Raw genomic sequence first — 25529 nt, forward strand, 5'->3', positions numbered from 1 at the left:
TCTATCACCTTTCTCGCGAACCAATTTTGCGCAGCCAGATATTGGGTTTCCAGAGAAAATATGGCTCATGCCTTAGAGGAGTGTAGTTTGACTATATTTTCTTCGGTCAACCTGCTGCCGGTGAACTTGCTGGCGTGACTGCGATAGGCTAGTCATGGACGCCATGGTTTGTGCCATCTCAAGCTTCTTCGTTGCATTGAGTTTCTCTCCCTTTATCTCTCTTCATAAGCTTGCGACCTCTTGGTGGAGCGGCAAAAATATATGAGGAGGACGTCAAACATCATGCAACAAGGTCATTGTGCTTGTCTAGGATTTCTGGCATTACATAATTCAGGCATGACACATGGTAAAGAAGCTACACCAATGGAGGCACTGGTCAAGTTACTGGTGGTTACATGACATAACTTAATAATACGCAGTGGTTCACAACCGGAGATATCATTAAAGGGAAGATGCCACTGCAGAATTCCTAGAGGGAAACAGAACAAAAATATGATGCCCCAAACCTGTTCTTGCCACCGCCGCCAAAAAATATGGCTGCCCTTTTGGTGTACAGGTCTTTTTGGGCATCAGATGGTACTTTGGGGACCGATATATGCTCCTCAGGACACATGATGGAACAATTGTATTTGCAGCTTGTCGCATGTCGCTTTCTGTTAAACTGCTACGAGGTGTTGGAAGTGGAGGTACATGCGGTAATGATCGGTATGCACTAGCTTTCCAACATAACGATCTTCATGCAGTGATGCGGTCGGACTTTTCAGTTGCTCTTTCCATTGTCTCTAGTGATGACCTAGATCGCTCTGCTTATGGACATATTGCTGCTGAGATGTTGACAGTGAGTTTATTTCGCACAAGCATCAATGTTGTAGATTTTCTGGCATGTTATAGTCGTACTGAATGTATATCACTACTGTGTGGCTACATATAGGACACCCTTGTACTCCCTCCGTCCCAAAATTCTTGTCTTAGATTTGTCTAAATACGGATGTATCAAGTCACGTTTTAGTATTAGATACATCCATATCTAGACTAATCTAAGACAAAAAATTTGGGACAGAGGGAGTATGTTGCAGCTCTTGCATCTGTGGGGGGGTGGGGTGGGGGGTGAACATCAACTCAATGTCACTGTTAGCCCTATAGGTCCCTCAATTCAGTATGCGCCTCCATAATGTGATTAAGCTCAATAGAGCCCGTCGCTGTGGTTCTACATGGATGAAAACTGCTGATGCTTCCTTACGTTCTCTTTCTCATTGGACTTCTTCTTTCAGTTAAAACTTTTGATCTATTTAAAATATCTCATGGCACTACAAAGAGCACCAGAAGTAACATAAATTACAACCAGGTCTAGGGACCACATAGCAACGACTATAAGCACTGGAGCGAGCTGAAAGCGCGCCAATGTCATCGCCCCTCCCACACCCGAGCCGGAAAGACCTTGTTCTAGACTTCTTCTGAGGGTGCCAAACAATAATATGTGAAAGGCCCATGTGAAAGTTAGCAAAGTGCCCTATTGCCCTTGATAATTGAATTGAGATAATTGTTGCCTATGCTGAGATCCCATGTTGTTGTGTCTTTAGAGATTCACTTGTCAACTCTGCATAGACCTGACTCATTCGTGTGTTAATGTGATGTAGAGACCTAGAAAGTTCACCTCCATCTACTGAAGGAGTCTTCGGTGACCATACTTATGTTTTTCTTGTAGGAGATCAACAAATTAGTACATCTTGCTCACCTCCCCTAAGGACAAACTGGAATGCTTGTTGCCGTCGGTACTTATGGTGATTCTCCATCATCTAATAAAAGGCAAAGTAATGAAGCTAGTAATAGCATTGATGACAGGCTCACACTAAATGCGAAATTCCATCCCCTCCTGCAAAGCACCCACAAGCGCCGGGGGGGGGGGGGGACCCTAGTGTTGGCCCATGGTCCGTCCTCGTCGTGTCTCTCTCCCCTTCTCGCCGCCTCGACGTGTTGGTGGGCTAAGCCGTGCTAACACGGGCGGTGGTTGGGTGTTCCTCCTTTCCCTGCTCGGGCCGACGGACGCGGGTTCCAAGGTCAGGCGGTGGCAAAATGTTTTCCTCGAGGTGCGGCAGTCGAAACACGGTCTGCGGGTGACAGCATAAAGGGGCTGAGACATGGTGGGGCGCCGTGCGCTCCGGCGGCGCTGGCCCTGTCGGCGTGCGGGAAGATCTGGGCACAGGCAGCATGGGCGGGGAGCAGCGCAAGTTGTGGGCATCCGCCTCTGCCATGGTCGTGGATGGTGGGGGCCGAGATGCAGCGACGGTGGCAGGTGGGCGGCTGGTCGGTTTCAATGCGTCCCGCCGGCTAGACGGCGACATCAGCGCAGTTGAAGTCCCTGGTGAGTTTCCTCGGGGGTTGGCGGCGGGCCTGGTGGGTCCTCCTTGTAGCTAGCCGGGGCTGTGTCAGTGGCCATGCGCAGTTCTGCGTTGGATGCCAAGTCGGGGCCACAGGGGGTGTGTCGGGTGCGGGGAGTTTGGGCTGGAGGGATGGGCGGCGCCGATGTGCTCCCCATCACCGACACAAGGGTGTGTCGGTCAGGATGCGTCCGCTCCCACACCTCCCCCTTTCCCCGGGGACGTGTGGGTGGCCGCAACACCGATGATCTTCAAGGCGGGACACATTCTGCGGGAAACCTTATTTCATCAGTAATAGCATCGATTCTAGCAATAATGATCTACGCATCTCCTGGAGAGCAATTTCCTGTCAGTTAATCCGGCTCTAGGGACATAGAAGAAATTATACTGCTCCCACACCCTATCTTCTGAACATGATTCTGGAGATGGAACTAATGATGGAGAATTACTAATTGATCATATTTCTATGGCAAATCATGCCAAAAACTTTAATCTTCCTGTTACTCCTATCAGGATTACTAGATTGAGTGAGTCTAAAAAAGTCTCTGCGATGCTATATTCATGAGATCTTACATGAAGATCCGTGCAAATTATCATTTTCTTCTTCTTATTTTTGGTATGTTGGATCACTTAACTGAGACTTCGTTAAGTCTCAATCAACTGAGACCTAACCACACCGTACTCCTATCAATTGTTTGATCCTTAATCTATGCCCTGTGTCGTTTGTTCAAGGATGCGGCACCTGCTGCTTTGGGATGAATGTGGTAATGGAAGTTGGAAAAACGGAGCGCGACCTCTTCGCAAAAAGAAACAAACAAACAAATACATGAAAAGTACATTAGTTAACAGCTATGACAAGCCACAAGGACGAGACACGATGGGACAAGAGTTGGTACGAAGTTCATACTGAAGAGCGACCGAGCTAGATCTAGCTTGACAGATCGACACTTTTTATTCCCGAAAAATTGAGCTAGGAAACATACGTGCGGAAATAGAAACAAACACCAGCGATGGTCGCCGGAATCAGGTGGAATAAGAAGAGTTGTCGGAATCACGGAGGCTGCTCTGCATCAGCGGGCAGGCGGCGTCGCAGAGGCGCGAGGCGGTCCCATCGTTGGTCCCATAGTTGAGCCCCTCCACTCAGAACCTCTGGATGACACCGTAAGTGCAGTCCTCCCTGGTATGAGAGAGGTCATCGTAGCACCTCTCCTACGCCATGGCGATCTCAGGGTGGGTCATCACATGCTTATAGGTGAAGTAGGGCCTCCTGCACTCATCAGTAGAAGCTGGCGCTACAAGCAGCTACTGCACCAACGCGGTTGTTGCCATGGTCGCCATGGTCGTCTGATGTCTACTACACAATTGGTTCTTGTAGACTCGTGTTGGGCCTCCAAGCACAGAGTTTTGTAGGACATTAGCAAATTTCCCTCAAGTAGATGACCTAAGTTTATCAATCCGTGAGAGGCGTAGGATGAAGATGGTCTCTCTCAAACAACCCTGCACCAAATAGCAAAAAGTCTCTTTTGTCCCCAACACACCAAATACAATGGTAAAATGTATAGGTGCATTAGTTCGGCGAATAGATGGTGATACAAGTGTAGTAATGATATTAGATATTAATTTCTGTAATAGTAACAATAAAAAACAGCAAGGTAGCATGTAATATAAGTAAGCACAAACGGAATTGCAATGCTTGAGAACAAGGCCTAGGGTTCATACTTGGGCTAATGCAATCTCTCAACAATGCTAATATAATTGGATTATATAACCATCCCTCAACGTGCGATGCAATCTCTCAACAATGCTAATATAATTGTTTGTAGGGTACTCAAACTACCTCAAAGTTATCCTTTCCGATCAATCTATCGAGCTATATCCATATAAGTGTCACAAACAGCCGAAGAGTTCGTACTAAAATAACACCATATCATACACATCAACCAACTCTAATGTCACCTAGATACTCCAATATCACCATGAGTATCCGTGAGTTGATTATACGATATGCATCAAAACAATTTCAGATTCATAATACTCAATCCAACACAAAGAACTTCAAAGATTGCCCCAAGATTTCTCCCAGAGAAACAAGGACGAAAACTTGCATCAACCCCTATGCATAGATTACCCCAATGCCACCCCGGGAATCCGGGAGCTGAGTGGAAAGACATACAACAAGTGCTCTCAAATCCAACAAAGTATTCAATCCGATAATAACGAAACCTCAAAGGGAAAACTCAATTCATCACAAAAAGATAGAGAAGGAGAAACACCATATGATCCAACTATATTAACAAAGCTCGTGATACATCAAGATCTTGCCAAATCAAGAACATGATATATATATATATATAGGGTGGGTCTATTCTAATAACACCCTCTAAGAGTCTTATTCTGCACACCATACTTTATTCTGCTAACACCTCCCACCCTAACATGCCCGACGCCCTCTCCGCCCCACCTAGCCCACTACTGGTGCGTCCCCAACTCCCACCAACCGCCGGTGAGCCCTCAACCCCCTCCCACTGCCGACGCGCCCCACCTACCTCCCATGGCCGGCGCGCCCCACCTACCTCCCATGGCCGGCGCGCCTCACCTACCTCCCATGGCCGGCGCGCCCCCAACCCCCTCCACGCCGGCCCATCTCGTGGCCATGGCGGGATCCGTCCGCCATCATTCCGCCCCATCCCCATCCCCCCGACGCACGACCCCCACCTCCTCACCTTCCTCCCCCAACCGCCGCCGGCGTGCCCCTTCCCATCGCCTTCCCTGCGCTGCTGGACCCCATTGTGTGCTGCCCCTCCTCCAACCCGTGCTCACCCTCCTGCCTCCTCTTGCGACGCCGGCCATGGTGCCCTCCAACATCGATCTGGATCCTCCTATTGTGCCTGCCCGGCGACGACCCGGCACCACCACCGCCCCCCGTCATCCACCTCCACCTCTGTCCTCCCGTGCCTTGCGGACGACGGATCCGGCAGGACCCTCGTCCACCCCCTCCTACTGTGTCTGTCCGCGATGGATCCGGCGGGATCCTCCTCCACCTCCGTCCTCCCGTGCCTGCCCGCCGACTGGATCCTCCTACACAGCCGATTTCCCGTGCTAGCCGGTCACGGATCCGGCAAGATCCGCCACCTCTCTCCTCCCACGCCTTCCTGGAGGCGGATACGGCGGGATCCTCCTGCAGCTCCTTCCTCTACGGCGGCATCAAGCTCTCTGCCCTTCCCTCTCTCCTTTCTTTCTTCCTCCTCTCCCCGCAAACTCCCTCCGGTGAGGTCCAGTACATGTCCATCCCCGGCGAATCGCGTGCAGTTCGGCCAGCGATGGCGTTCAGTGCGCCATACGATGGCATGCAGTTCCGCGACCCTCCCTGGCGTGCAGTGCCACCAACGTGCAATGCAGCTCGCCCTGGCGTGCCGTGCAGCTCGTCCATGTGTGTGGGCACCTCACCTGTGGCTTCTCTCCTTCTGTTCGCCTGCAGTTTAAGAGGAAGTGTATCTCTGAACAAAAAAGGTTGTTTTTGTTTTAAGTTTGTCTCATGACACCTCGTAGCTCACTTCTTCATTTCCGCAGTTGGCGGAAACGCCGTACTGATTTGAGCAGGAAAAGGCTTGACTGAGCTCCCATGGTGAAAAAAGTAGGCGCCGGCGACCACATGAGGGCGTTGGGAGACAGGTGCAGTTTGCTTGGGATCGGTTGCCCAGGGTGCTGCAGTGCGGTTCCGTTTTGTTTGAGAAATGCAGTGCAGTTTCTTGGGGCATGCTGTAATTCGGATCAGTGGCGCAATGCACTAAAGTTTTTGCTTGTTAGTTTTTTTATCAGATCAGTTTACTTTAGTTTTTTTGTGTGAGAGAGCAGAGCAACAAAGAGAAAAAAACTAAAACAAAAGAGAAAAATGTTCACTGTAGTTTTTGCGAGTTAACTCTGTTCCCCAAGGGCTTCTGCAGTTTATTAGGCTCCACCATGTAGTCCAGAAGAGAAAAAAGTGGATAACTAAAAAGAATGATGGCCAAAAAAACCACAGTACACTTTTTATATGTGTGGGAGTTCACTTTGAACTCTCTCGAAGCTCACTCTGGGCTCAAGAACAATGCAAGTATCACATGCCTCATTTTAAAATTATAGCAAAAGCAATATAGTTAAACCCGCGTGCAGTTACTTGGTCGACATTGCAGTGCGGTTTTTTATTTGAAGCAGTGTGTGTGATATGTTGTTTGTTGTTTTCGATTTGGTCCACATTGCAGTATGATTCACTTACTCCCAAATGTGAAAGGGTAGAAGAATTAATGCGGTTCACTTCTTGATGCAGTACGGTTCACTCACTTTGTCCATATGGTCCACGCATTTGGTATACGCTTCTAACACAAATATTAAGTATGAAAAATATCAACAAAAATGTCATGTGGTTCCCTTTCGGCAGCGTCGTGGTTCACTTTTGGAAGTGTTGAGGTCCACTTACGCCCGATGTGAAGCGCACCCCACCTCTCGTTTGAAAAAATTTATGTCCGACAAAAGAACCCATGCAGTTCTCTTACCCGTGTGATGCAGTGTGGTTTTTTCGCCCGTTGCAGTGCGGTTTTCAGTCGGATGAAGTACCCACGTCGATTTGGGTGTCGCGAAAAACAGAGTGTCCGTATTTCGGTAAATTCTAAATTCCTCTTAAACCGTAAAGAATTAGGGAGAGTGTTCTACATGAAGAAGTTGCGCCTCGTTGATACCTTTCCAACGGCGTATCGTTTGAATCATTCCGACCAGCGGTTTGCAAAAAATTCGCGAAAAACAGCCGCTGCCACTCGTCGTTCGCCGCACGGTTTTCAAAATTAACTTAAAACCGCAAGGAATCTCAAAAACATTGCAACATATGAAAGTTGCGCCTTGTCCATAGCTTTTCAACGATATATGACACGCCTCGTTTCGACAAACAGTTAAAAAACTAGAGCGAAAACAGTACCGAAAATTTGAATTTTTTTGAAAAACAGAATTCCGCGATTTAGTAAATTTGAAACTGCTCTTAAACCGTAACAAATTAGAGAAAGATTTGTATATGGAAAAGATGCGCCTCGATGATATCTATCCAACGGCGTATCGTTTGCTTCATTCCGACGAGCGGTTTAGAAGAGATCTCGAAAAAACGCTCGCTGCCACTCGTCAAATGCCGCACCATTTTCAAAACTGCTCTTAAACCATGTGGAATCTCGAAAAATGTTCAACATGTTGAAGTTGCGCCTAATCCATAGCTTTTCAACGGTATATTACACGCCTCATTCCGATAAACGGTTAAAAAATTAGAGCGAAAACAGTACCGAAAAATTAACGTGTGTAGTTTTTTCCGACGAGAAATTCACTAGTCTCTATTGCAGTGCTCGTCGTCAAAATAATGCAGTGCGCTTCTGTTGAGCGTGCAGTGCCGAAGTGGTGTGCAGAATAGTTATTCTGCTAATATTAGCAGAATAGACCGACATATATATATATATATATATATATATATATATATAGGGAAAATGCATCCTACTACCGGGTGTAGCTACACCAGTTTCTCATATACTATCATGTGGTAGTATATACTCTACTTTATTATTTTTAGTATGTTCATATATTATATCTAACATACTCCCAAGTGATCTGTATGAAAAAATTGTAAGTGAGGTCATAATTTTATTGTATTTGTGAAATACGTACATATTTATACGTGAAATAGAGTATGCGCAAAATATGATACATACTACCAAAAAAGTAGTATATATACTACCTAAACATTCTTATATACTACATACTACGCGTACATACTCTCCGATATGATAGATACTACCTAAAACGTATGAAACATAAGTGGGAATAACTACACGCGGTAGTAGGGAAAATATATATATATATATATATATATATATATATATATATATATAGAGAGAGAGAGAGAGAGAGAGAGAGAGATCAAACAGATAGCTACTAGTATAAACCCTCAGCCCCGAGGGTGAACTACTCCATCCTTATTATGGTGGCCGCCGAGATGATGAAGATAGCCTCCTGTGATGATTTCCCCCTCCGGCAAGGTGCCGGAACAGGGTCTAGATTGATTTTTCATGGCTACAGAGGCTTGCGGCGTCGAAACTTCTGACCTAGGATTATATCTGGGGGTTTCTGTATTTATAGGATTTTTTGGAGTCGGTCTCACGTCCAGATGGGCTTCGAGGGGACCACTACCCACCACCACACGGGCAAGGCCTCTGGCGCACCCTAGTGGGTAGTGGCCTCCTCGTGGCTCTTCTGGCCCTCCCACGAAGCTGCTAATGCCTCTTTTCTTCTGAAAAATCGTCAAAAAGTTTCGGTGCATTTGGAGAACTTTTATTTCTACACAAAAAATAACACCACAGTAGTTCTGCTGAAATAGCATCAGTCCGGGTTATTTCCATTCAAATCATATAAAATTGCACCGCAACCATATTTTTTTTTGTAAACATGACATCAATACTTCATAAAATATAGATACATTGGAGTAGGTAAATGATTAAAAAAATTATGAAGTGTGAATGCTTGCATAGTGCATAAGGTTGATCATTGATAATTCGAGTCACTTTTTCTAGCACGATAATAGAAACTCTTTCTCATAAAAGTCATCATGATAAGTAGCAATCAATTCACATTTTACGGTTCAAACAAATGCCTTCTCTTGAAACTTAACAACCTATGTTCCTAGTCACCAGACAACTGCAATTCAACTTATTCTCAACAAAGTCTAAGTAAAAGCTCCATATACTCAATCATCATATAGTCTTCTATGATTACTAGTACTCAAATCATATTTGTAGAAAAACGACATCCATTGAAGACAGAGAATGATAGGGGCTTAATGTTTCGCCTCCCAACTCATTTACCATAGAGATAATTGTCAACAATAATAAATCATGATCAAATATATTTGATTGGCCATATGTGCGTAGATCTTTCCACACCACATGATGCTTGCCAATTAGAGAATAATTGAGGTTGAAATGAGAAAGCATACTATTAATTGACATGTCTCATCATACATAATGTAACTTTTCGAGTAGATGATTTTTCATATAAAAAACTTTTTAATCCGAGTTCATATACAAAAGTTATGCCTATTTTACAAATTCCACAGAGATTTTGCAGATAAAGTCGAAATTCATATTTATAAATTTTCCCAACAAGTAGACCACATATCACATGAGAAACTTATTTTCTTTTATTTTTTTGACATTTCCATCATTTTCTTTTTTTTTAAAACTGAAAAAGCGGTCGGGGGGGGGGAGGGGGGGTGCATTCGATGGAATTTTGGGTCAAAGTTAGTAATGACGCACCGTGGGAGTGGTGCGCCATTACTAGTTAAACTAGTAATGGCACACCACACCCACGGTGCGCCATTACTAGTTTTGAATTTTTTTTTTAAAAACATTTGAAAAAAAATAGTAGTGGCGCACCGAGGGTGTGGTGCGCCATTACTAGTTTAACTAGTTAACTAGTAATGGCGCACTATCCCCTGATGCGCGATTACTAGTTTTGAAAAAAAAATAAAAAAAATGTTAGTACTGGCGCACCATGGATGTGGTGCGCCATTAGTATTTAGAGTTTAATGGCGCACCAACACATGGTGCGCCACTGCTATATAGTAGATGTGTGGTGCGCCATTAATGTCCATATTATCTATAGCCCTTTTCCTAGTAGTGGCCTCAGGGGTGATCGCGTTGCTGGTGCTTCGCAAGCTGCCCCGGCAAGGGCCTTGCGGCGGCTATGCAAGCCGCCCCGCCAAGGGTGTTGCCGGGGGAGGTCCAGCTTGTCTTCTTCTCGCTGTTCATTGGCTTTGAATGCTTGTCTTGGTAGTCTCGTATCTATGCTTCCACTGCCCTACCAAGCCTTGCCGCGCGCGGGCGTGGCTACGACTGCCCGTGCATAAGTAAGGGATACAGAAAAACCCGTACTTTTATACACCGACAATAACTCGCAAACATTGTACATTTATTCTAAAGTATTTTACCATGTATGTTAAGGAATGAAAGGTGTTCCGCCATATGTTGTTGCTCCAAATAATTGCGCGCAGAGCACAGCCAGGCTTGCTAGAACAAACGAGCGCATGCAGCACGACTCGCACTCGCAAGGATGATATGAAAGGCTCCTGTCCTAGCCGTGAACCTCAGCTCCGACATGACGTCATGAACGCGCATGGAAGAGCGCTGGCCAGCCCAACTGTAGGTAAGTTTTATTCTGCAGTCTAGGTGGTAAGTGACTTTGGTAGCGAGAAAATGCCAAACGGAGACCGAGCTCCATGGAGGCCTTGATTTAAAAACTTCTACATTCATACATTTCAGTTTCAAAAACTTCTGAAAAAAAATACACATTTACCTAGAGACATAATGTACATGTGTGTACATTTTCAGCTCGAAATAGTCTAAAATGAGAGCTACACACAAAAAATCAGGGTTGCATGTATATTGTTCATCCTCCAAGTCTGTGTTTTTATTTTGTGCAGCTCGCAAATCAAGGGATTTCATCCTGAAATTTTATACACATACACATTACAGCTTTGAATTTTACACATACAAACATATACATCACACACTAAGGCCTGCTCGGTCTCCAAAATGCCCTACTCGGCAGCGACAGCAAAATGCATGCACTCTGTTCTTATATAGCACTCATATTGCATTTTACTGATTGCATTCAGAGACACCCTGAGGTTTGCGGATTGGTGGACTTGGGATTCTCAGGGATCCCATTCACGTACGACAATAAACGCAGTGGCAGTAACAACGTTCAGGTTCGGTTGGACAGGGCTACATCAACTAACACTTGGCGAAATTTGTTTCCGTTCTCATCTGTGACACATGTGGTGTCCCTCTGTTCTGACCATGTAGCATTGGTATTGAAATGGAGCAGGAACAAGGGCATGTGAAGCCGAAGACTAGGAGTTATGAAGTGTTTTGGGAACGGTATGTACCTCTGACGGTTGTGATAATAGATGACTGGGACTCGGTGGGCTCCGTCGACAATCTTGGCAAGCTACAGTAAGCGCTACAAAAACCGATGGCAACACTGGGTTCTTGGAGCAGTAGGAAGTTTGGTAATGTAGCGAGAGAGCTGGCTAAATCTCGATCACAGCTTGAGGAGCTAATGAACATGAATGTGGACAGACAGGAAATCAGTATAATCACAGATAAAATGAATGAGCTCATCTACCAGGAAGAAATGGTATGGTTACGAAGGTCCAGAATTTCGTGGCTAAAAGAAGGTGATAGGAATACAAAAAATTTCCAAAGTAAAGCTGTGTGGAGGGCGAGGAAAAAGAAGATCAGAAGTATCACAGACAGCATTGGCAATGTTCACACTGATTTTAATGAGATGGCAAGCTTGACCATGGAATATTTCAAGGGCATCTTTTCGGCAGATAATAACCTTGATGCTGTTGAAGTATTGGAATTGTTAGAAACAAAAATCTCATTGGAGGATAATGAGAGGTTATGTGCGCCGTTTGGGGAGAAGGAAATTGCCAATGCTTTGCTTCAGATAGCGCCATTGAAGGCCCCTAGCCCTGATGGATTTCAGACGCGTTTTTATCAACGTAACTGGAGTACCTTGAAAGATAGTGTGGTTGCAGCAGTAAAGGATTTCTTCACGACAGGAATATATCCGGAAGGGGAAAACTCTACTTCTATTGTCCTGATACCGAAAATTCCTAACCCCATCAGCCTAACCCACTACAGGCCAATTAGTCTATGTAAGGTTACTTACAAGGTCATCTCTAAATGTCTTGTTAATCGCTTGAGGCCTTTACTGGACGATGTCATCTCAACTGAATAAAGTGCATTCATACCGGGGAGACTTGTTACAAATAATGCCCTTGTTGCTTTTGAGTGTATTCATCATATAAAACATGAAAAAGATCCAACTAAGAGTTTTTGTGCTTATAAACTTGATCTATCCAAAGCATATGATTGTGTGGACTGGTCGTTCTTGAAGCAGGGGATGCAAAAGTTGGGTTTCTATCACAAGTGGGTGGACTGGATAATGTCGTGCGTCACCTTCGTGAGATACTCTGTCAGATTAAATGAGACCCTCTTGGATTCATTTGCACCATCGCAATGTCTTCGGCAAGGCGATCCTCCCTCACCGTTCTTGTTTCTCTTTGTGGCAGACGGTTTATCATCTATTCTCAAACATAAGGTGGCATCAGGTGTTATTACTCCCATCAAAGTGTGTAGGTGCGCCCCGGGCGTTTCACACTTATTATTTGCGGATGATACTATGTTATTTTTTTAGGCTTCCAAGGTTCAAGCGGAAATTGTGAAATCAGCAATAGAACAGTATGGTAAGGCAACCTGACAAAACCTAAATTGTGAAAAATGCTCCTTATTATTTGGTAAATCTTGCCCTGATATTGCGCAAGAGGAAGTTCGAGAAGTGCTGCATGTGGAGTCCACGGTTTGTGAGGAAAAATAGTTGGGTCTTCCAACACCCGATGGTCGGATGTCTAAAGGACATTTCCAGAATCTCCATATGAGTTTAACTAGATGAGTTTAACTAGATGACTAATCCAGTGGGGTGATGGTCACCTAGCACAGCCAGGCAGAGAAGTACTTATAAAGTCAGTTGCGCAAGCACTTCCCACATACATCATGGGGGTGTTCAAGCTTCCATACTCTGTCTATGATGAGCTCACGAGAATGGTCAGGAGCTTTTATTGGGGATCGGCCAGAGGCAAAAGGAAAGTACATTGGCATTGTTCGGAAAAGCTCATGCAACCTAAAACAGATGGGGAGTCGGTTTCAGAGACTTTCGGATTTTTAATCAAGCATTTCTTGCTCGAAAAGCTTGTCGTCTTATTACTAGACCACATAGCCTCGGTGCTCAAATCTTAAAGGCCAGGTACTATCCTGACGGCAAACTGGAGGACACAGTTTTTAGTGGAAACGCATCCTCGTCATTGAAGGCTATTAGCCATGGGCTAGATTTACTGAAGAAGGGTATATTATGGAGAGTGGGTAATGGCAGAAGCATACGAGTTTTGCGTGACAGATGGATTCCTCATCCCCATTCCTTCAAACCAATTACTGCCCGGGGACATGTAGGATGCCGTATGTGTCTGATCTGTTGAACAAAATGGCTCTTGGAACGTGAATTTGCTGCAGAAGTATTTCTTACCTGCTGCTGTGATGGAAATTTTGAAAATTAGAGCTTCTCCCAGGCAAGAGGAGGATGTGATAGCTTGGGGACCGGGTAAGTACAGTCGCTTCTCAGTTAAAAGTGCTTATGACTTTGGAATTGAAGAGGTTAATCGGGATTCACCAACTGGTTCGAGCTCTGCTCCTGATGGCCGGCGGAAAGGGCGGCAGCTAATCTGGACATGTGAGGTACCCCCTTCTGTTCATAACTTTGCTTGGAGGATTGCTGTTAACTCCTTACCGACTTGGCAAAACAAGCACAAGCGTGGTCTGGAAACTGATGGAATATGTCCCCTATGTGCGACCGAGATTGAGGATAATTTCCACCCTTTTGTACGATGTCCTCTTGCTCGTGAACTGTGGTATACCATGGCAGAGGTCTGGGTCTTGCCAGAAATTAATACAATTGTTGACACGGGCAAAGAATGGTTACTGCATGCACTAGAACCTCTCCCGGACATTGAACGATCCATGATGTTGATGACCTTGTGACGGTGCTAGCATGTCCACAATGAAGTTGTTCATCAGAAGCTTCCTCCTCGGTCTGAATCTTCTAAAAGGTTCTTGGTAAGCTGTTTGGACTGCCTCATAGGGCTAAAAACTTATCTGTGTGATGATCCTGCTAAAGGAAAATCGATTATCTCGTACCAGCAAGAAGAACCATACAGCCAGGTCATGAGGCTAGATGGAGTTTGCCTCCGGTTGGCTGGGTTGAAATGAATTTGGACGGGTCCTTTCATCATGATGGAGCAGCTGGAGCCGGTATGGTCTTGTGGGATGACAAAGGTGCAATCATTTTCTCTGCTTGCAAAGTGCTTTTCTCATGTCGCGATGCATTGGAAGCGGAGCTCAGTGCTTGTATGGAAGGACTCTCACTTTCAATCCAGAGGAGTGAACTGCCAGTTGCTATAGAGATGGATTCCATGGTTGCCGTGAAGCTGATTCAGTCACAAGATCTAGATAGATCGATTTACTATGCTACTGTTAAAGAGATTAAGCATTTGATGAGCCTCCGTAGAACTTGTATTACTCTTATTAGCCATTCTCAAAATAAGGACTATGACCTGGCTTGGTTCAGGACCTTGAGTTTCCCTAGATTTAGCTCTGGCAGATTATAATGACCTTTCCTCGTGAGTAATACAAGATTACTACCCGCAAAAATAAAAATATTGCATTTGGGACTGTACTAATTATAAGTATCTGAGTGTGTGTACCTCGCAATAACTTTTGTTCTCTCAAAGTGTTTTAGCATGCATGGTAAGGAGTGGAAGTGTGGGATTTTTTACCAGGTTGTTTTGAAACACATTCTTTACTAAGAAAAGTTTCACCATGGAGCAGTTAGATGTTTACATTACCTCCTTTTATTCCCTTTTATGTGCTGGAGTTTTCTCCAGGTTTTTGTACCTACTGCAGATCACCATTTATGCACTCTTTAAATGACGCATTGCCACACTTATCTGATGCCTCTCAGATTTATGATTTTTTTATGTCCACTGGATCTATTGCAAATTGGATATTTTTTCTTAAAATGTGGTGTGTACACACGGGGATGATTCTATCCCAAGATGGTTAGCAGCTGTTATTTCAAGGAAGTATCGATTTGTCGTCTTTCTTACAACCAAGAGCTTTGATCCAGGATCAAAACGACGATTCTATCTATCTGTCGTTTAAAGGTTGCTACACACGATTCTTCTATCTATCGGTCTCCCAAGACGTGCCTTCGTCTCCACGTTGACGCATGCATTCTTAGTCTGTCCGCAGCTATAGTTACAAGCGTACGTACGTGGGATTAGTGACTCCATGTGCCATACGTACCTACCTACCGATCAGAAGAATCTTCTATAAATATAGCTATAGGCTCATGCACGGCCACAACCATCTAGCTCTTCCATAGCTATACCCATCCCGGCCATCTGCTTCCGCGCCGGGCGCCGGCCTCGTAACCATGGAGCTCATGCCAACCGTCTTCTGCCTTCTCCTCCTCGTCCATGCACAGGATGGTATGCACATCATAAACTCCTTACAGCCTTGCTTTTGCTTTTAGATATTCGTTACTAGCTCCACGAGTATACATGTTATACTTCGATCTCGTCAAGTTCTTCATGCATGCACTGAGACATGAGGCACACCTTCGGCTGATCAGGGGTCAAAGAACCAATGGTCCAGCATGTTCGTCTTCGGCGATGGCTTCGTCGACAACGGCAACCTCCCGGAGACCGACACATGGCGTCAATGGAGCTATCCCTACGGCTCCTATCTCAACTCCCGTGGATCTGCGACTCCTGTTCCAACTGGGCGCCTTTCCAACTATTGGATTCAATCTGACTTCATCGGTACGTATTCAGTACATATACTGGTATGCTAGTACCTAGCTAGATAGAGAATTTATTTTTGAGCACGTACAACCTTATATCTAAGATCATTCAAAATAATCCATCATATCAACGCTCTAGATAATTTAGTTCCGACCCTTACAATCTTATATGTGTTCTACTAAAAATAATCCTTCATATTTATTGATTTATTTCCCTTGCAGCAAGGATCTTGGGCCTCAGTGAAGCCCCTCCATCGTACAGGCTCACGCCACATCTATCTTGCGACCCATCTGGCATGACCTTTGCTTTCGGCGGCGCTGGCGTCTACGAGGTGCCGGACAAGAAGGTGCCGACCCTTGCCACACAGGTCAATGCTTTCACGAGACTACTCAATGCTGGGGTCATCTCAAAACAACAGCTTCAGAGCTCGGTCGCTCTCGTCTCCATCTCCGGCAGTGACTACATGACTGGTGCCAACGTAGAGAATGCCTTCTTGAGTAGCTTCGATGATGTGAGTAGTAGTTAGCAGACTCAAACTTGCAAACACTAACCAGTCTGCAATTACTATATACCCATCTTCTTACCAAGTAACTTCTCTTCCATGCAGATCGATAGTTATATTGGGAATGTGACGACCGAGATTGCGAAGAACGTGGGGAGGCTACAGAGGCTAGGTGTGAGAAAGGTACTAGTGAACAACATGCATCCCATTGGCTGCACGCCTTTGCGGACTAGTTCGAGCAACTACACGACATGCGACCTTCTGGCCAACTATGCCGCAACTGTGCACAACATCAATATAGAACACCTAATGGGCAACAAGAATAATGCCCACATACTGGACCTCTACACTGCCTTCACCGACATCGTCAATCACGCCCCTGGTAAGTACTTTATATGTCTGCACGCGCATGATGCAAATTAAATCTGGTTTCGCATGTATGCATTTTATTCAATATCTGTTGGAACTATCTGTATGCAGGTGAAGGGTCGGAGCAGTCAAACAATTTCAAGCGCAAGCTGGCACCTTGCTGCGAGGCTTCCACTGAGCTGGGGTACTGTGGACAGGTTAGCCCTTCAGGGGAGCGCCTCTACGACCTATGCAAGAACCCTGACAAGAATTTCTACTGGGACGAGACTTACCCGACGACCGCTGGGTGGGAAGCTGTTACAGAGGCGCTAGAAGAACCTTTGAGGGAGTTCCTAGATCGGGACTATGTTCCATGATGCCTTTGTAGTTTAGGTTTGGCTCGATCCATTGCTTGTTGGTGCAATATCTTTTTGCTAGGGTAGCTTTATATAGATATTATTCGTATTTAGGAAGAGACATGTGAGTTTTTATTGCCTTGTTTTCCATGAACTTTTGTCTAGTTACCTTAATGTTTTAAGAAAGTTGGTCGTACTATATATTGTGAATCTAGTGTGTATCTATTTGAGGAGTTCGTGGGTGTTGCAGCAAACGAGAAGGTGCTTGGATGATTGGTCCTATTTGAGTAAAGAGTAGATATATATTTCTGCAGGTGCGATCTTTGGTCTCAAAGACTGCGGCTTAGTCTATTGAGGTAACGCTCCACCTGGTGGTAGCGCGGTGTTTGACACGACATGATGGGTGCCAAGCCAACTATGTTTCTCGTAGCAAAGACGAGAAAGACGCACACCGGCACCCGCACCCCATACGTTTGTCCGTCCTTCTTGGCTGTTCCGTCAGGTTCTGCCTTGACCATCTAAGCCCGGCTCGCCAAGGCTGTGTTTATGCGGTCGTTCCCATACCTGTAATTAAAAGCGCACAGGTCGTGCCTGTGAGAACTTCCAGTTAGCTCCCTGCCGCTGTTGGGAATGACCTTGCATTAATTGGTATTTGTTTCAATTCAAATGGCAAGCACATGTCTGTAATAAGGTCTTATGCCACAGATTTTGTTAAGCTTTTGAGACTGTAGCTGCAATGTGTGGAATTCACATCCGCGGGGTTGGTTTCTTTTACTTTGCTGTTTCATGTATTCGGAAGCAAGATAAAGGGGAGAGAGATGCTTTCTGGGAGGAAATATTGATCACTTCAAGCTAGTCCGACATATGTTGGTGGATCCTAAACAAAGGAAAAAGGAAGATGTCCTAGTTGAATTGGGACAAAATGATGCTCCCTAAGTCAAAGGGTGGTATGCGTTTTCGTGATATACGTCCTTCAGCCAAGCACTTCTAGCAAAAGAAGCTTGGCGATTGGTTGATCGTCCAGAGGGCTTATGTGCACGATTTCTACGGGCAAAATAATACCCCAATGGGAATGTGTTGGATCCAGTGTTTACCACGTCCACTGTGTGGAAAAGAATATAAAACGGGACGGCACTAGTCAATCAATAATTTAGGAGTGTTGTTGATGGTAACGACTATAAGCACGGGAGCGAGCTGAAAGCGCGCCAATGTCATCGCCCCTCCTTCACCGGAGCCAAAAAAACCTTGTTGTAGACTTCTTCTGAGGGTGCCAAACGATGATATGTGAAAGGCCCAGGTGAAAGTTAGCAAAGTGCCCCATTGCCCTTGATAAATGAATTGAGAGTATTGTTGCCTATGCTGAGATCCCATGTTGTTGTGTCTTTAGGGATTCACTTGTCAACTCTGCATTGACCTGACTCATTCCATCTGCTGAAGGAGTCTTGGGTGACCATACATATGTTTTTTTTTGTAGGAGATCGACAAATCAGTACATGTTGCCCACCACGCACAAACTGGGATGCCTCTCGCCATCGGTACTTATGGTGATTCTCCATCATCTAATAAAAAGCAAAGTAATGAAGCTAGTAATAGCATTGATGACAGGCGGCTCACACTAAACGCGCAATCTCATCCCCTCCGACATGCTGGTGAGCTAAGCTCTGCCAACGCAGGTGGCGGTGGGGTGTTCTTCCTTTCCCTGCTTGGGCAAACGGACGCGGGTTCCATGGTCGGGCAACGTCACAGCGTTTTCGGCAGGGTGCGGCGACGGAAACACGGGCTGCGGGTGGCAGCATGAAGGGGCTGAGACATGGTGGGCGTGGTCTTTGGCGCCGCTGGCCCTGGTGGTGTGCGGACAGAGCTTGGGACAGGCGGCGTGGGTCCGGAGCGATGCGAGCTGCGGGCATCCGCCACTGCCGTGGTCGTGGATGGTGGGGGTGGAGGCGTAGCGGCGGGGGCAGATGGGCGGCTGGTCAGTTTCAAGGCGTCCCGCCGGCTGGACGGCGATAGCAGCGCAGTTGGACTCCGTGGTGAGTTTCCTCGGGGGTTGGCGGCGGTCCTGGCGGGTCCTCCTTGCATGTGGCTGCGGCTGTATCAGTGGCCTTGCGCGGTTGTGCGTCGGATGGCAAGGCAAGGCGGCACGGGCCGTGTCGGAGGTGGGGATGTTGGCCCAGTTGACACCACGGAGTACTTTCCGGTGACACGCGATGACCGGCGACGAAGGACGAGGAAGTAACTTGCTGGCTGAACTCGACAAAATACTTTTACGCCGACTGCACCGTGATATGCAAAGCTAGCCTCCATAGCTCCAACGCGTACGTAGTGGACAATAGCTACGGCCGATCGATACGATCTACTCCCTCCGTCTGAAAATACTTGTCATCAAAATGGATAGATGTATCTAGAATTAAAATATTTCTAGATGCATCCCCTTTTATCCATTTTGATGACAAGAATTTCCGGACGGAGGGAGTACAAGCTGACTAACTCACAATGCACGTACATTTAGAAATCGATATCTATACCCCTCTCTCTCTCTCTCTATATATATATATATATATATATATATATATATATATATATATATATATACTTTTCTTACCATTAAAGGGAGGTGATATTTTTGGTTTCGTTCCGTTTTGTTTGGTCCCTCTTCATTTGGTCCCGCTTCAATTAATTTCACGTACGCTATTTGGTTTCGTTACTTGCCACCCGTTTTGACCCAATGGTACCCCTCATTACAATTAATTTCACGTACGCTATTTGGTTTCATTCATTTGGTACCCCTCATTACAATTAACATCACTAAATTTTTACATCCATCAAATCCTGGGTGTGCAAAAGTAAATGAATCTAAGTTGAGTAGAATAAGGAAGGATAAAATGAATGAACAAATGAATCGCGCTCATGTCGTTCATCCATTCTTCTCCATCTAGAAATGGAATCCAATACGATGTTGCTGCACATTGCATCGCTCCATGAAAAAGTCGGGAACCTATCAGGAACCCCATTTGCCCATTTCTGCCACCGCTGACCTCAACATCGCCCCATAACATCTCTCCACCAGCTCTGTCATGAAGCCATGTCCACCATGTTACACTTCATCTTACGTTACTCCTCATGTAACATAGGTACTATGTCCAACCATGCATATCAGTAAAATATATGCACTGTCTACACAACAAATATTTGTTTTGCCGAACAACTTGTACGCCCGCCTTCTCTAAACCAATTAACCAATCTGCCACATGCTGGCCGAACACTTTGGTCCATACACAAATTATAGTAATTCTCTTCTCAAAAGGAGAATTGCGGAGATAAAGCGATATATAGTTCAGTCGGCTCAAATATATATGTGAAAGATGATGGTGCAAAACAAAATCATGGCTCAAACATGTTGGCGCTTCTACTAACTTTGTTATGGCTCCAGTCCACTAAGCTGCCTTTGTAGGAAAGAGAGACTTTTCAGGACAACTATTTCTCCATTGGTAGCACATGTTTTGAGGGAATTTGATAATTATTTAGACTATCATACATATAAAGTGGAAAGTTATTCAGCTAGAAAACCCAAAAATGACATCACCTTTTAATTAAGCAAAACAACTGAGTTATGCTTCTTGTCGTTTTTAGTCATGCAGTTTACATTTACATGTGTTTGCCTTGTACTGCAAGTAATATCTGTCGCCACAACTAAACTTTCTATTCCATGTGTCGTAGTACAACATGAGAAATAAGGACATATAAGATGACTGGAAACCAAAGACTAACTAAAGCTTGCATTCACTTCTTTATTTGAGGTCGATTTCAAAGAACTACAATAGTCATGTATTTATCAAGTTCAAATAAAATTGCAAGCAAAAATGTGAGAGAATACTATGTAACCTAAATTAAGTTGCCATCTGCTATTCAGAAACATGATTGCCTCGTAAGATACTAAATCCAATAGATTCAACCAATTTATCTTTATGAAAGGAATAAGTCTCTGCTTGCACGATCTTGCACATCCTCTATGTATTAGAGTTCACTTTTTTTAGTGCACAGATGCATAGAAGACTTGCTGGAATCAAACTCACCGAATCAAGCTAAATTGTACCCCTAGTTACATTCAAGAGATCACTGCACTCAGAACTGTAGCTATCTCGCAAATGGTTGGATGCATCATGACTGACAGCTAGGCTATAGACAATCTCCTCACCAAGTATGAAAAACAGAAGAACTAAGTTGATATGTCATGTTCAACGGCTAGGCTACAAACAACATTGTGCAACACTGGGCGATGACTCTGTACATCGACTATCACCAGGAGTCCATATCTGCTGTAAACTTGCATGCTATTTGTAGACAGCTCACTGAGACAATTGGTTCAGCTTCTATACACTCCACTGCCTAAACTTTAAAATAAAAAATCCAAATAGATTGTTGTGGATATGTATGCTTTATTAGAAAGAAAAGAACATTTGTTTCTTTATTTCTCCTCTTATACCCTCTTTCCCTACCTCTCAACTCACCTCCTTCTCTCGTTGCCACACTGCATCACTCTAGCATCATCTCGATCAACCACACCATCTCATTACATGCACACCTAATCTACCATCTGTTTCATAAGTTTATCAGCATGCAATCACGCAAAAGAGGCTAAATAGGCTGTGGCATCCTACCTAGTTCAGTTAAAACTTTGGATAAAAGGAAACAAATAGAAAGAAAAAACAAGTGCTACCATCATGCAGTTACAAAAACATGATGTAAGTATACGAAACATCGTAAAGTAAAGAAAAGGAAAATAACCTTTTTTGGTTTAGATTTAGAGACCCGCGGTGAAGGTGTAAACACGAAATATACATGGTATACGAAAAGAGAAGAATCCCTCCATTGTCACCATTGTAATACTCTATAAATAAATCATTAAAGAAAATGCCATTATAAGCCTAAAATGATTCGGATATGGCCATATATAGAACCAAATTATCATGGTAACTAATATCAATTCATCGAGATTTATATGAGCCCTTGCATCTACGTCCTAACTAAGACATTGCTAGAAAAATACAGGGAACGTTAAGTATCCCAGAAGTTCATGATCACATTGCCTGCGATCGTGTTTGGAGTAGAAGGTTGCAGCACTGGCACAATAACATGTTGCTGGACATGGGCATGGCAGCGGCAGAAATCCACGCCAAGATGGTCGTATTCATCATCATCAGTTCCTTCTTGATGTCCTCATGTTCAAGCTCCTTGTTACCTCTGTTTACCAGCCCACGTCTAGGTACCATGATGAGTCTATGCTGGAGTGTTGTCGGAATGCCGCCCTCCTGAACGGTGCCATGTCCTCAAGGCCCATCTGTGCCATCTCCTAGCAGGTTGCCCGGCACCCCTTCTTGCAAATACATGACAAAATTGATTAAGTTGCATTCTTCAATTAAATCTAAACAATATAGAACAATCTGATATTTAAGTAACAACTGCATACGTATTGTTAGCGATTACCTTTCATACAAAATCTATGATCAAGTATGCCCCGCCAAAGACATAACTGAGAGCAAACTTGCAAAAAAAAAGCTTATGTTCAGTACACAATCCATTGTTCTTGCAGATGGTAGGGCATAACCTCCTAGCTTATAATTTTTAGACTGCACTACACATGTGACATAATCCTGCATGTAGATGGATATTCAGCTCGATGCAAACATCTGAAAAGGAGACACGATAGAAGTAGAACTGAATTCATGTAATTGCAAAAATATATATCTGGAAGATGATAATAAGAAAGGAACCCTAGTGAACAAAATTTGGAAAACATGATAGCAAAAGAGTTGCAACTAAACTTGTTTCCAGGCCAAAACATTAAGGAATAAATGACTATGGCTTTTCTATTAAGGGTCTGGCCACCAAGATGGTGCTTCTCCGATGTGATTCCTCCGGCGATCTCTACACCTTCGTGTCGCCCCGCCACTGCCTCATCGCGGCCTTCACCCCCGACCTCTGGCACCAACGCCCCGGCCACCCCGGTGCCGCCGTCCTCGCCAAAGCTTCTGCCTACTTCGACTTTAGTTTCAATAAAAGCTTGACGACCCATTGCACCGCTTGTCATCTTGGCATACACACTATGCTTCCTTTTTACTATCTCTACATCTTCCACCACTTTTCCTTTTGAACTTTGTCATTCTAATTTATGGACTAGCCCTGTCGTGAGTGTATCCAGCTATCAATATTATTTGGTTATTCTTGATGATTACACACATTATGTATGGACCTTTCCCGTTCGTCACCAATCCGAAGTTCACCGTCTCCTCGTTCTCTTCTACGCCTATGTGACAAGCCAATTTTCTCATCCCATTCTCGCCTTCCAAACCAACAATGGACGTGAATTCGACAACCTCACCAACCGTTCTCTCCTAGGATCCCATGGCACGCTTCTTCGCCTCACATTCCCCTATACTTCCCAACAAAATGGGAAGGCAGAGCGCATCCTCCGTACTCTCAACGATGGAGTCTGAACCCTCCTTCTCCACGCCTCCATGCCCCCTCGATGGTGGGCCGAAGATCTCTCCACGTCCACCTACTTGCTCAACCGGCGCCCGTGTAAGCCAAACCTTCTCACGACCCCACATGAGCTACTATACGGGAATGCACCAGATTTCCGCCACTTGCGCGTGTTCGGATGTCTATGTTATCCCAATATCCTCGCAACCACCCCTAAAAATTATCTACTCGTTCCATGGCTTGCGTCTTCTTAGACTACCATGACGAACGAAAGGGTTATCGCTGTTATAACCCCCTCACAGAAAAGAATTCTATGAGACCACTAGTAGAAAAAGGGTCAAATGTGAGACACATTAGTCCCGGTTTGTAATAGAACCGGCACTAATGTGTCCATTAGTGCCGGTTCCAACGGCTAGCCGGGAGGAGCTCTTTAGTACCGGTTCGTGGCAAACCTTTAGCACCGGTTCGTGCCACGAACCGGTACTAATGAGAGTGGTGGCAGGATGTTGTCAGAGTGGGGCCCTTCCAGCACCTTTAGTACCGGTTCGTGGCACGAACCGGTACTAAAGGTCGTCCTATATAAATCCTTCGTCCACCCGCACTCTGTTCTTCCCCCTTTCCCCTCTCCCTCTCTTTTGTTCTTCCCTTCTTCCTCTCGAGTTCATCACAAAATTTGCCCCAAATTTGTCAAGATTTGCAGGCCCTCATCCATTCAAATGATCACCAAGGTTAGCAACTTTGTCCTTTCATCTCTCATTGCTAGATTAGCTCTTGCATTGGTTTATATAGTGATTAATTGTGGGTTTTAGTAATTTGGGAGGAATTATATGTGGTAGTATTTGATTTATATGCAATTTGAGGTCAAAATAACACTTAGTTTGCATATGTAGGTGTGGTTTACTTAGTGCCTTCTAAATCTCCGTCGTAACCACCGTCGATCGCCCGCACCGTCCCGTCGCCGGCACCACCTTGTGGTGAGCCTCTTGTTCATGAAATTTTATATAAAAAAATGATGTTTGTGTGATTTGGATATATAGTTACTCGTATAATAATTATCTTACCCGTACGTTGTTTGTTATACATAGTGCCATGGTTTTGATATCCGTCCCCGTCGGCCCTCGTCCTTGTTATGATTCGGATGTGGTATATTCTCTTTTAAAACTATTTGTTGCATTTCGTGTTTATGACAAATAATTATGCCCATCAAGTTGACATAGATATTTTTATCTAGGAGGTATGTGAACCGGAAATTCCAACCGACCCTATTGTCGAGAGGTTAAATTTAGTTGAAAGAGAAAACGAGTACTTGAAAGAAAAATTGAAAAGAATTGAGGGGGAGAAGATGGAATTGGAGTTGCATGTTGCCGATGTCGTCGATGATCACAAGATCAAGATGGAGAAAATGCGCTTGAAGATTAGAAAGATTAGAAAATATGCCATCGATAGTGAGGCTTGGTATCATTATGCTGTTGGATCAATTGTTACCTTAGTTGCGATCTTGATCGCATTTGTTGTTGCATTTAAATGCTTTAGCTAGAGAGTTATTTGTTTGTTGCATTTAAGTGTTGTATGAACTTTATGTATGAACTTGTATTAATTTGGTCTATTCGGTGTTGTGTAATGAAGATGAGCCGGCAATGGATGTACGATGACCGATGCTCTCCCCAGTTCGTTGAGGGCGTGCATACTTTTCTGCTTGCGGCTGAGGCAAACAAGCGGGCGGATGGTTTTATGCCTTGTCCATGTGCTGGCTGTAAGAATGATCGCAATTACTCTACGTCAAGAACCATTCACGTCCACCTGTTTGAGTCCGGTTTCATGCCCCACTATAATGTTTGGACCAAGCACGGAGAAAGAGGGGTTATGATGGAAGACAATGAAGAAGAAGAGGACGACGACAGCTATCCTGGCCATGGGTTCCCTGAATACGATGATACAACAATGGGGGAAGAAGCTGAGCCGGTAATGCGGGAAGA

The 25529-nt window shown here is 44.7% G+C and overlaps 1 protein-coding gene across 1 annotated transcript; it reads left to right on the plus strand.

The window, feature by feature from the left end:
- The first annotated feature begins 15497 nt into the window (after positions 1 to 15497).
- On the plus strand, positions 15498 to 17272 carry LOC123158634 (GDSL esterase/lipase At3g09930-like). Its single transcript, XM_044576548.1, has 5 exons — positions 15498 to 15552; positions 15676 to 15885; positions 16089 to 16378; positions 16475 to 16751; positions 16850 to 17272. Exons 1-5 carry the CDS (start codon positions 15498 to 15500, stop codon positions 17092 to 17094), a joined length of 1077 nt encoding a protein of 358 aa, XP_044432483.1. The 3' UTR covers positions 17095 to 17272.
- Positions 17273 to 25529: the final 8257 nt, after the last annotated feature.

Source organism: Triticum aestivum, chromosome 7B (assembly GCF_018294505.1).
Source record: "Triticum aestivum cultivar Chinese Spring chromosome 7B, IWGSC CS RefSeq v2.1, whole genome shotgun sequence".
Taxonomy (NCBI): domain Eukaryota; kingdom Viridiplantae; phylum Streptophyta; class Magnoliopsida; order Poales; family Poaceae; genus Triticum; species Triticum aestivum.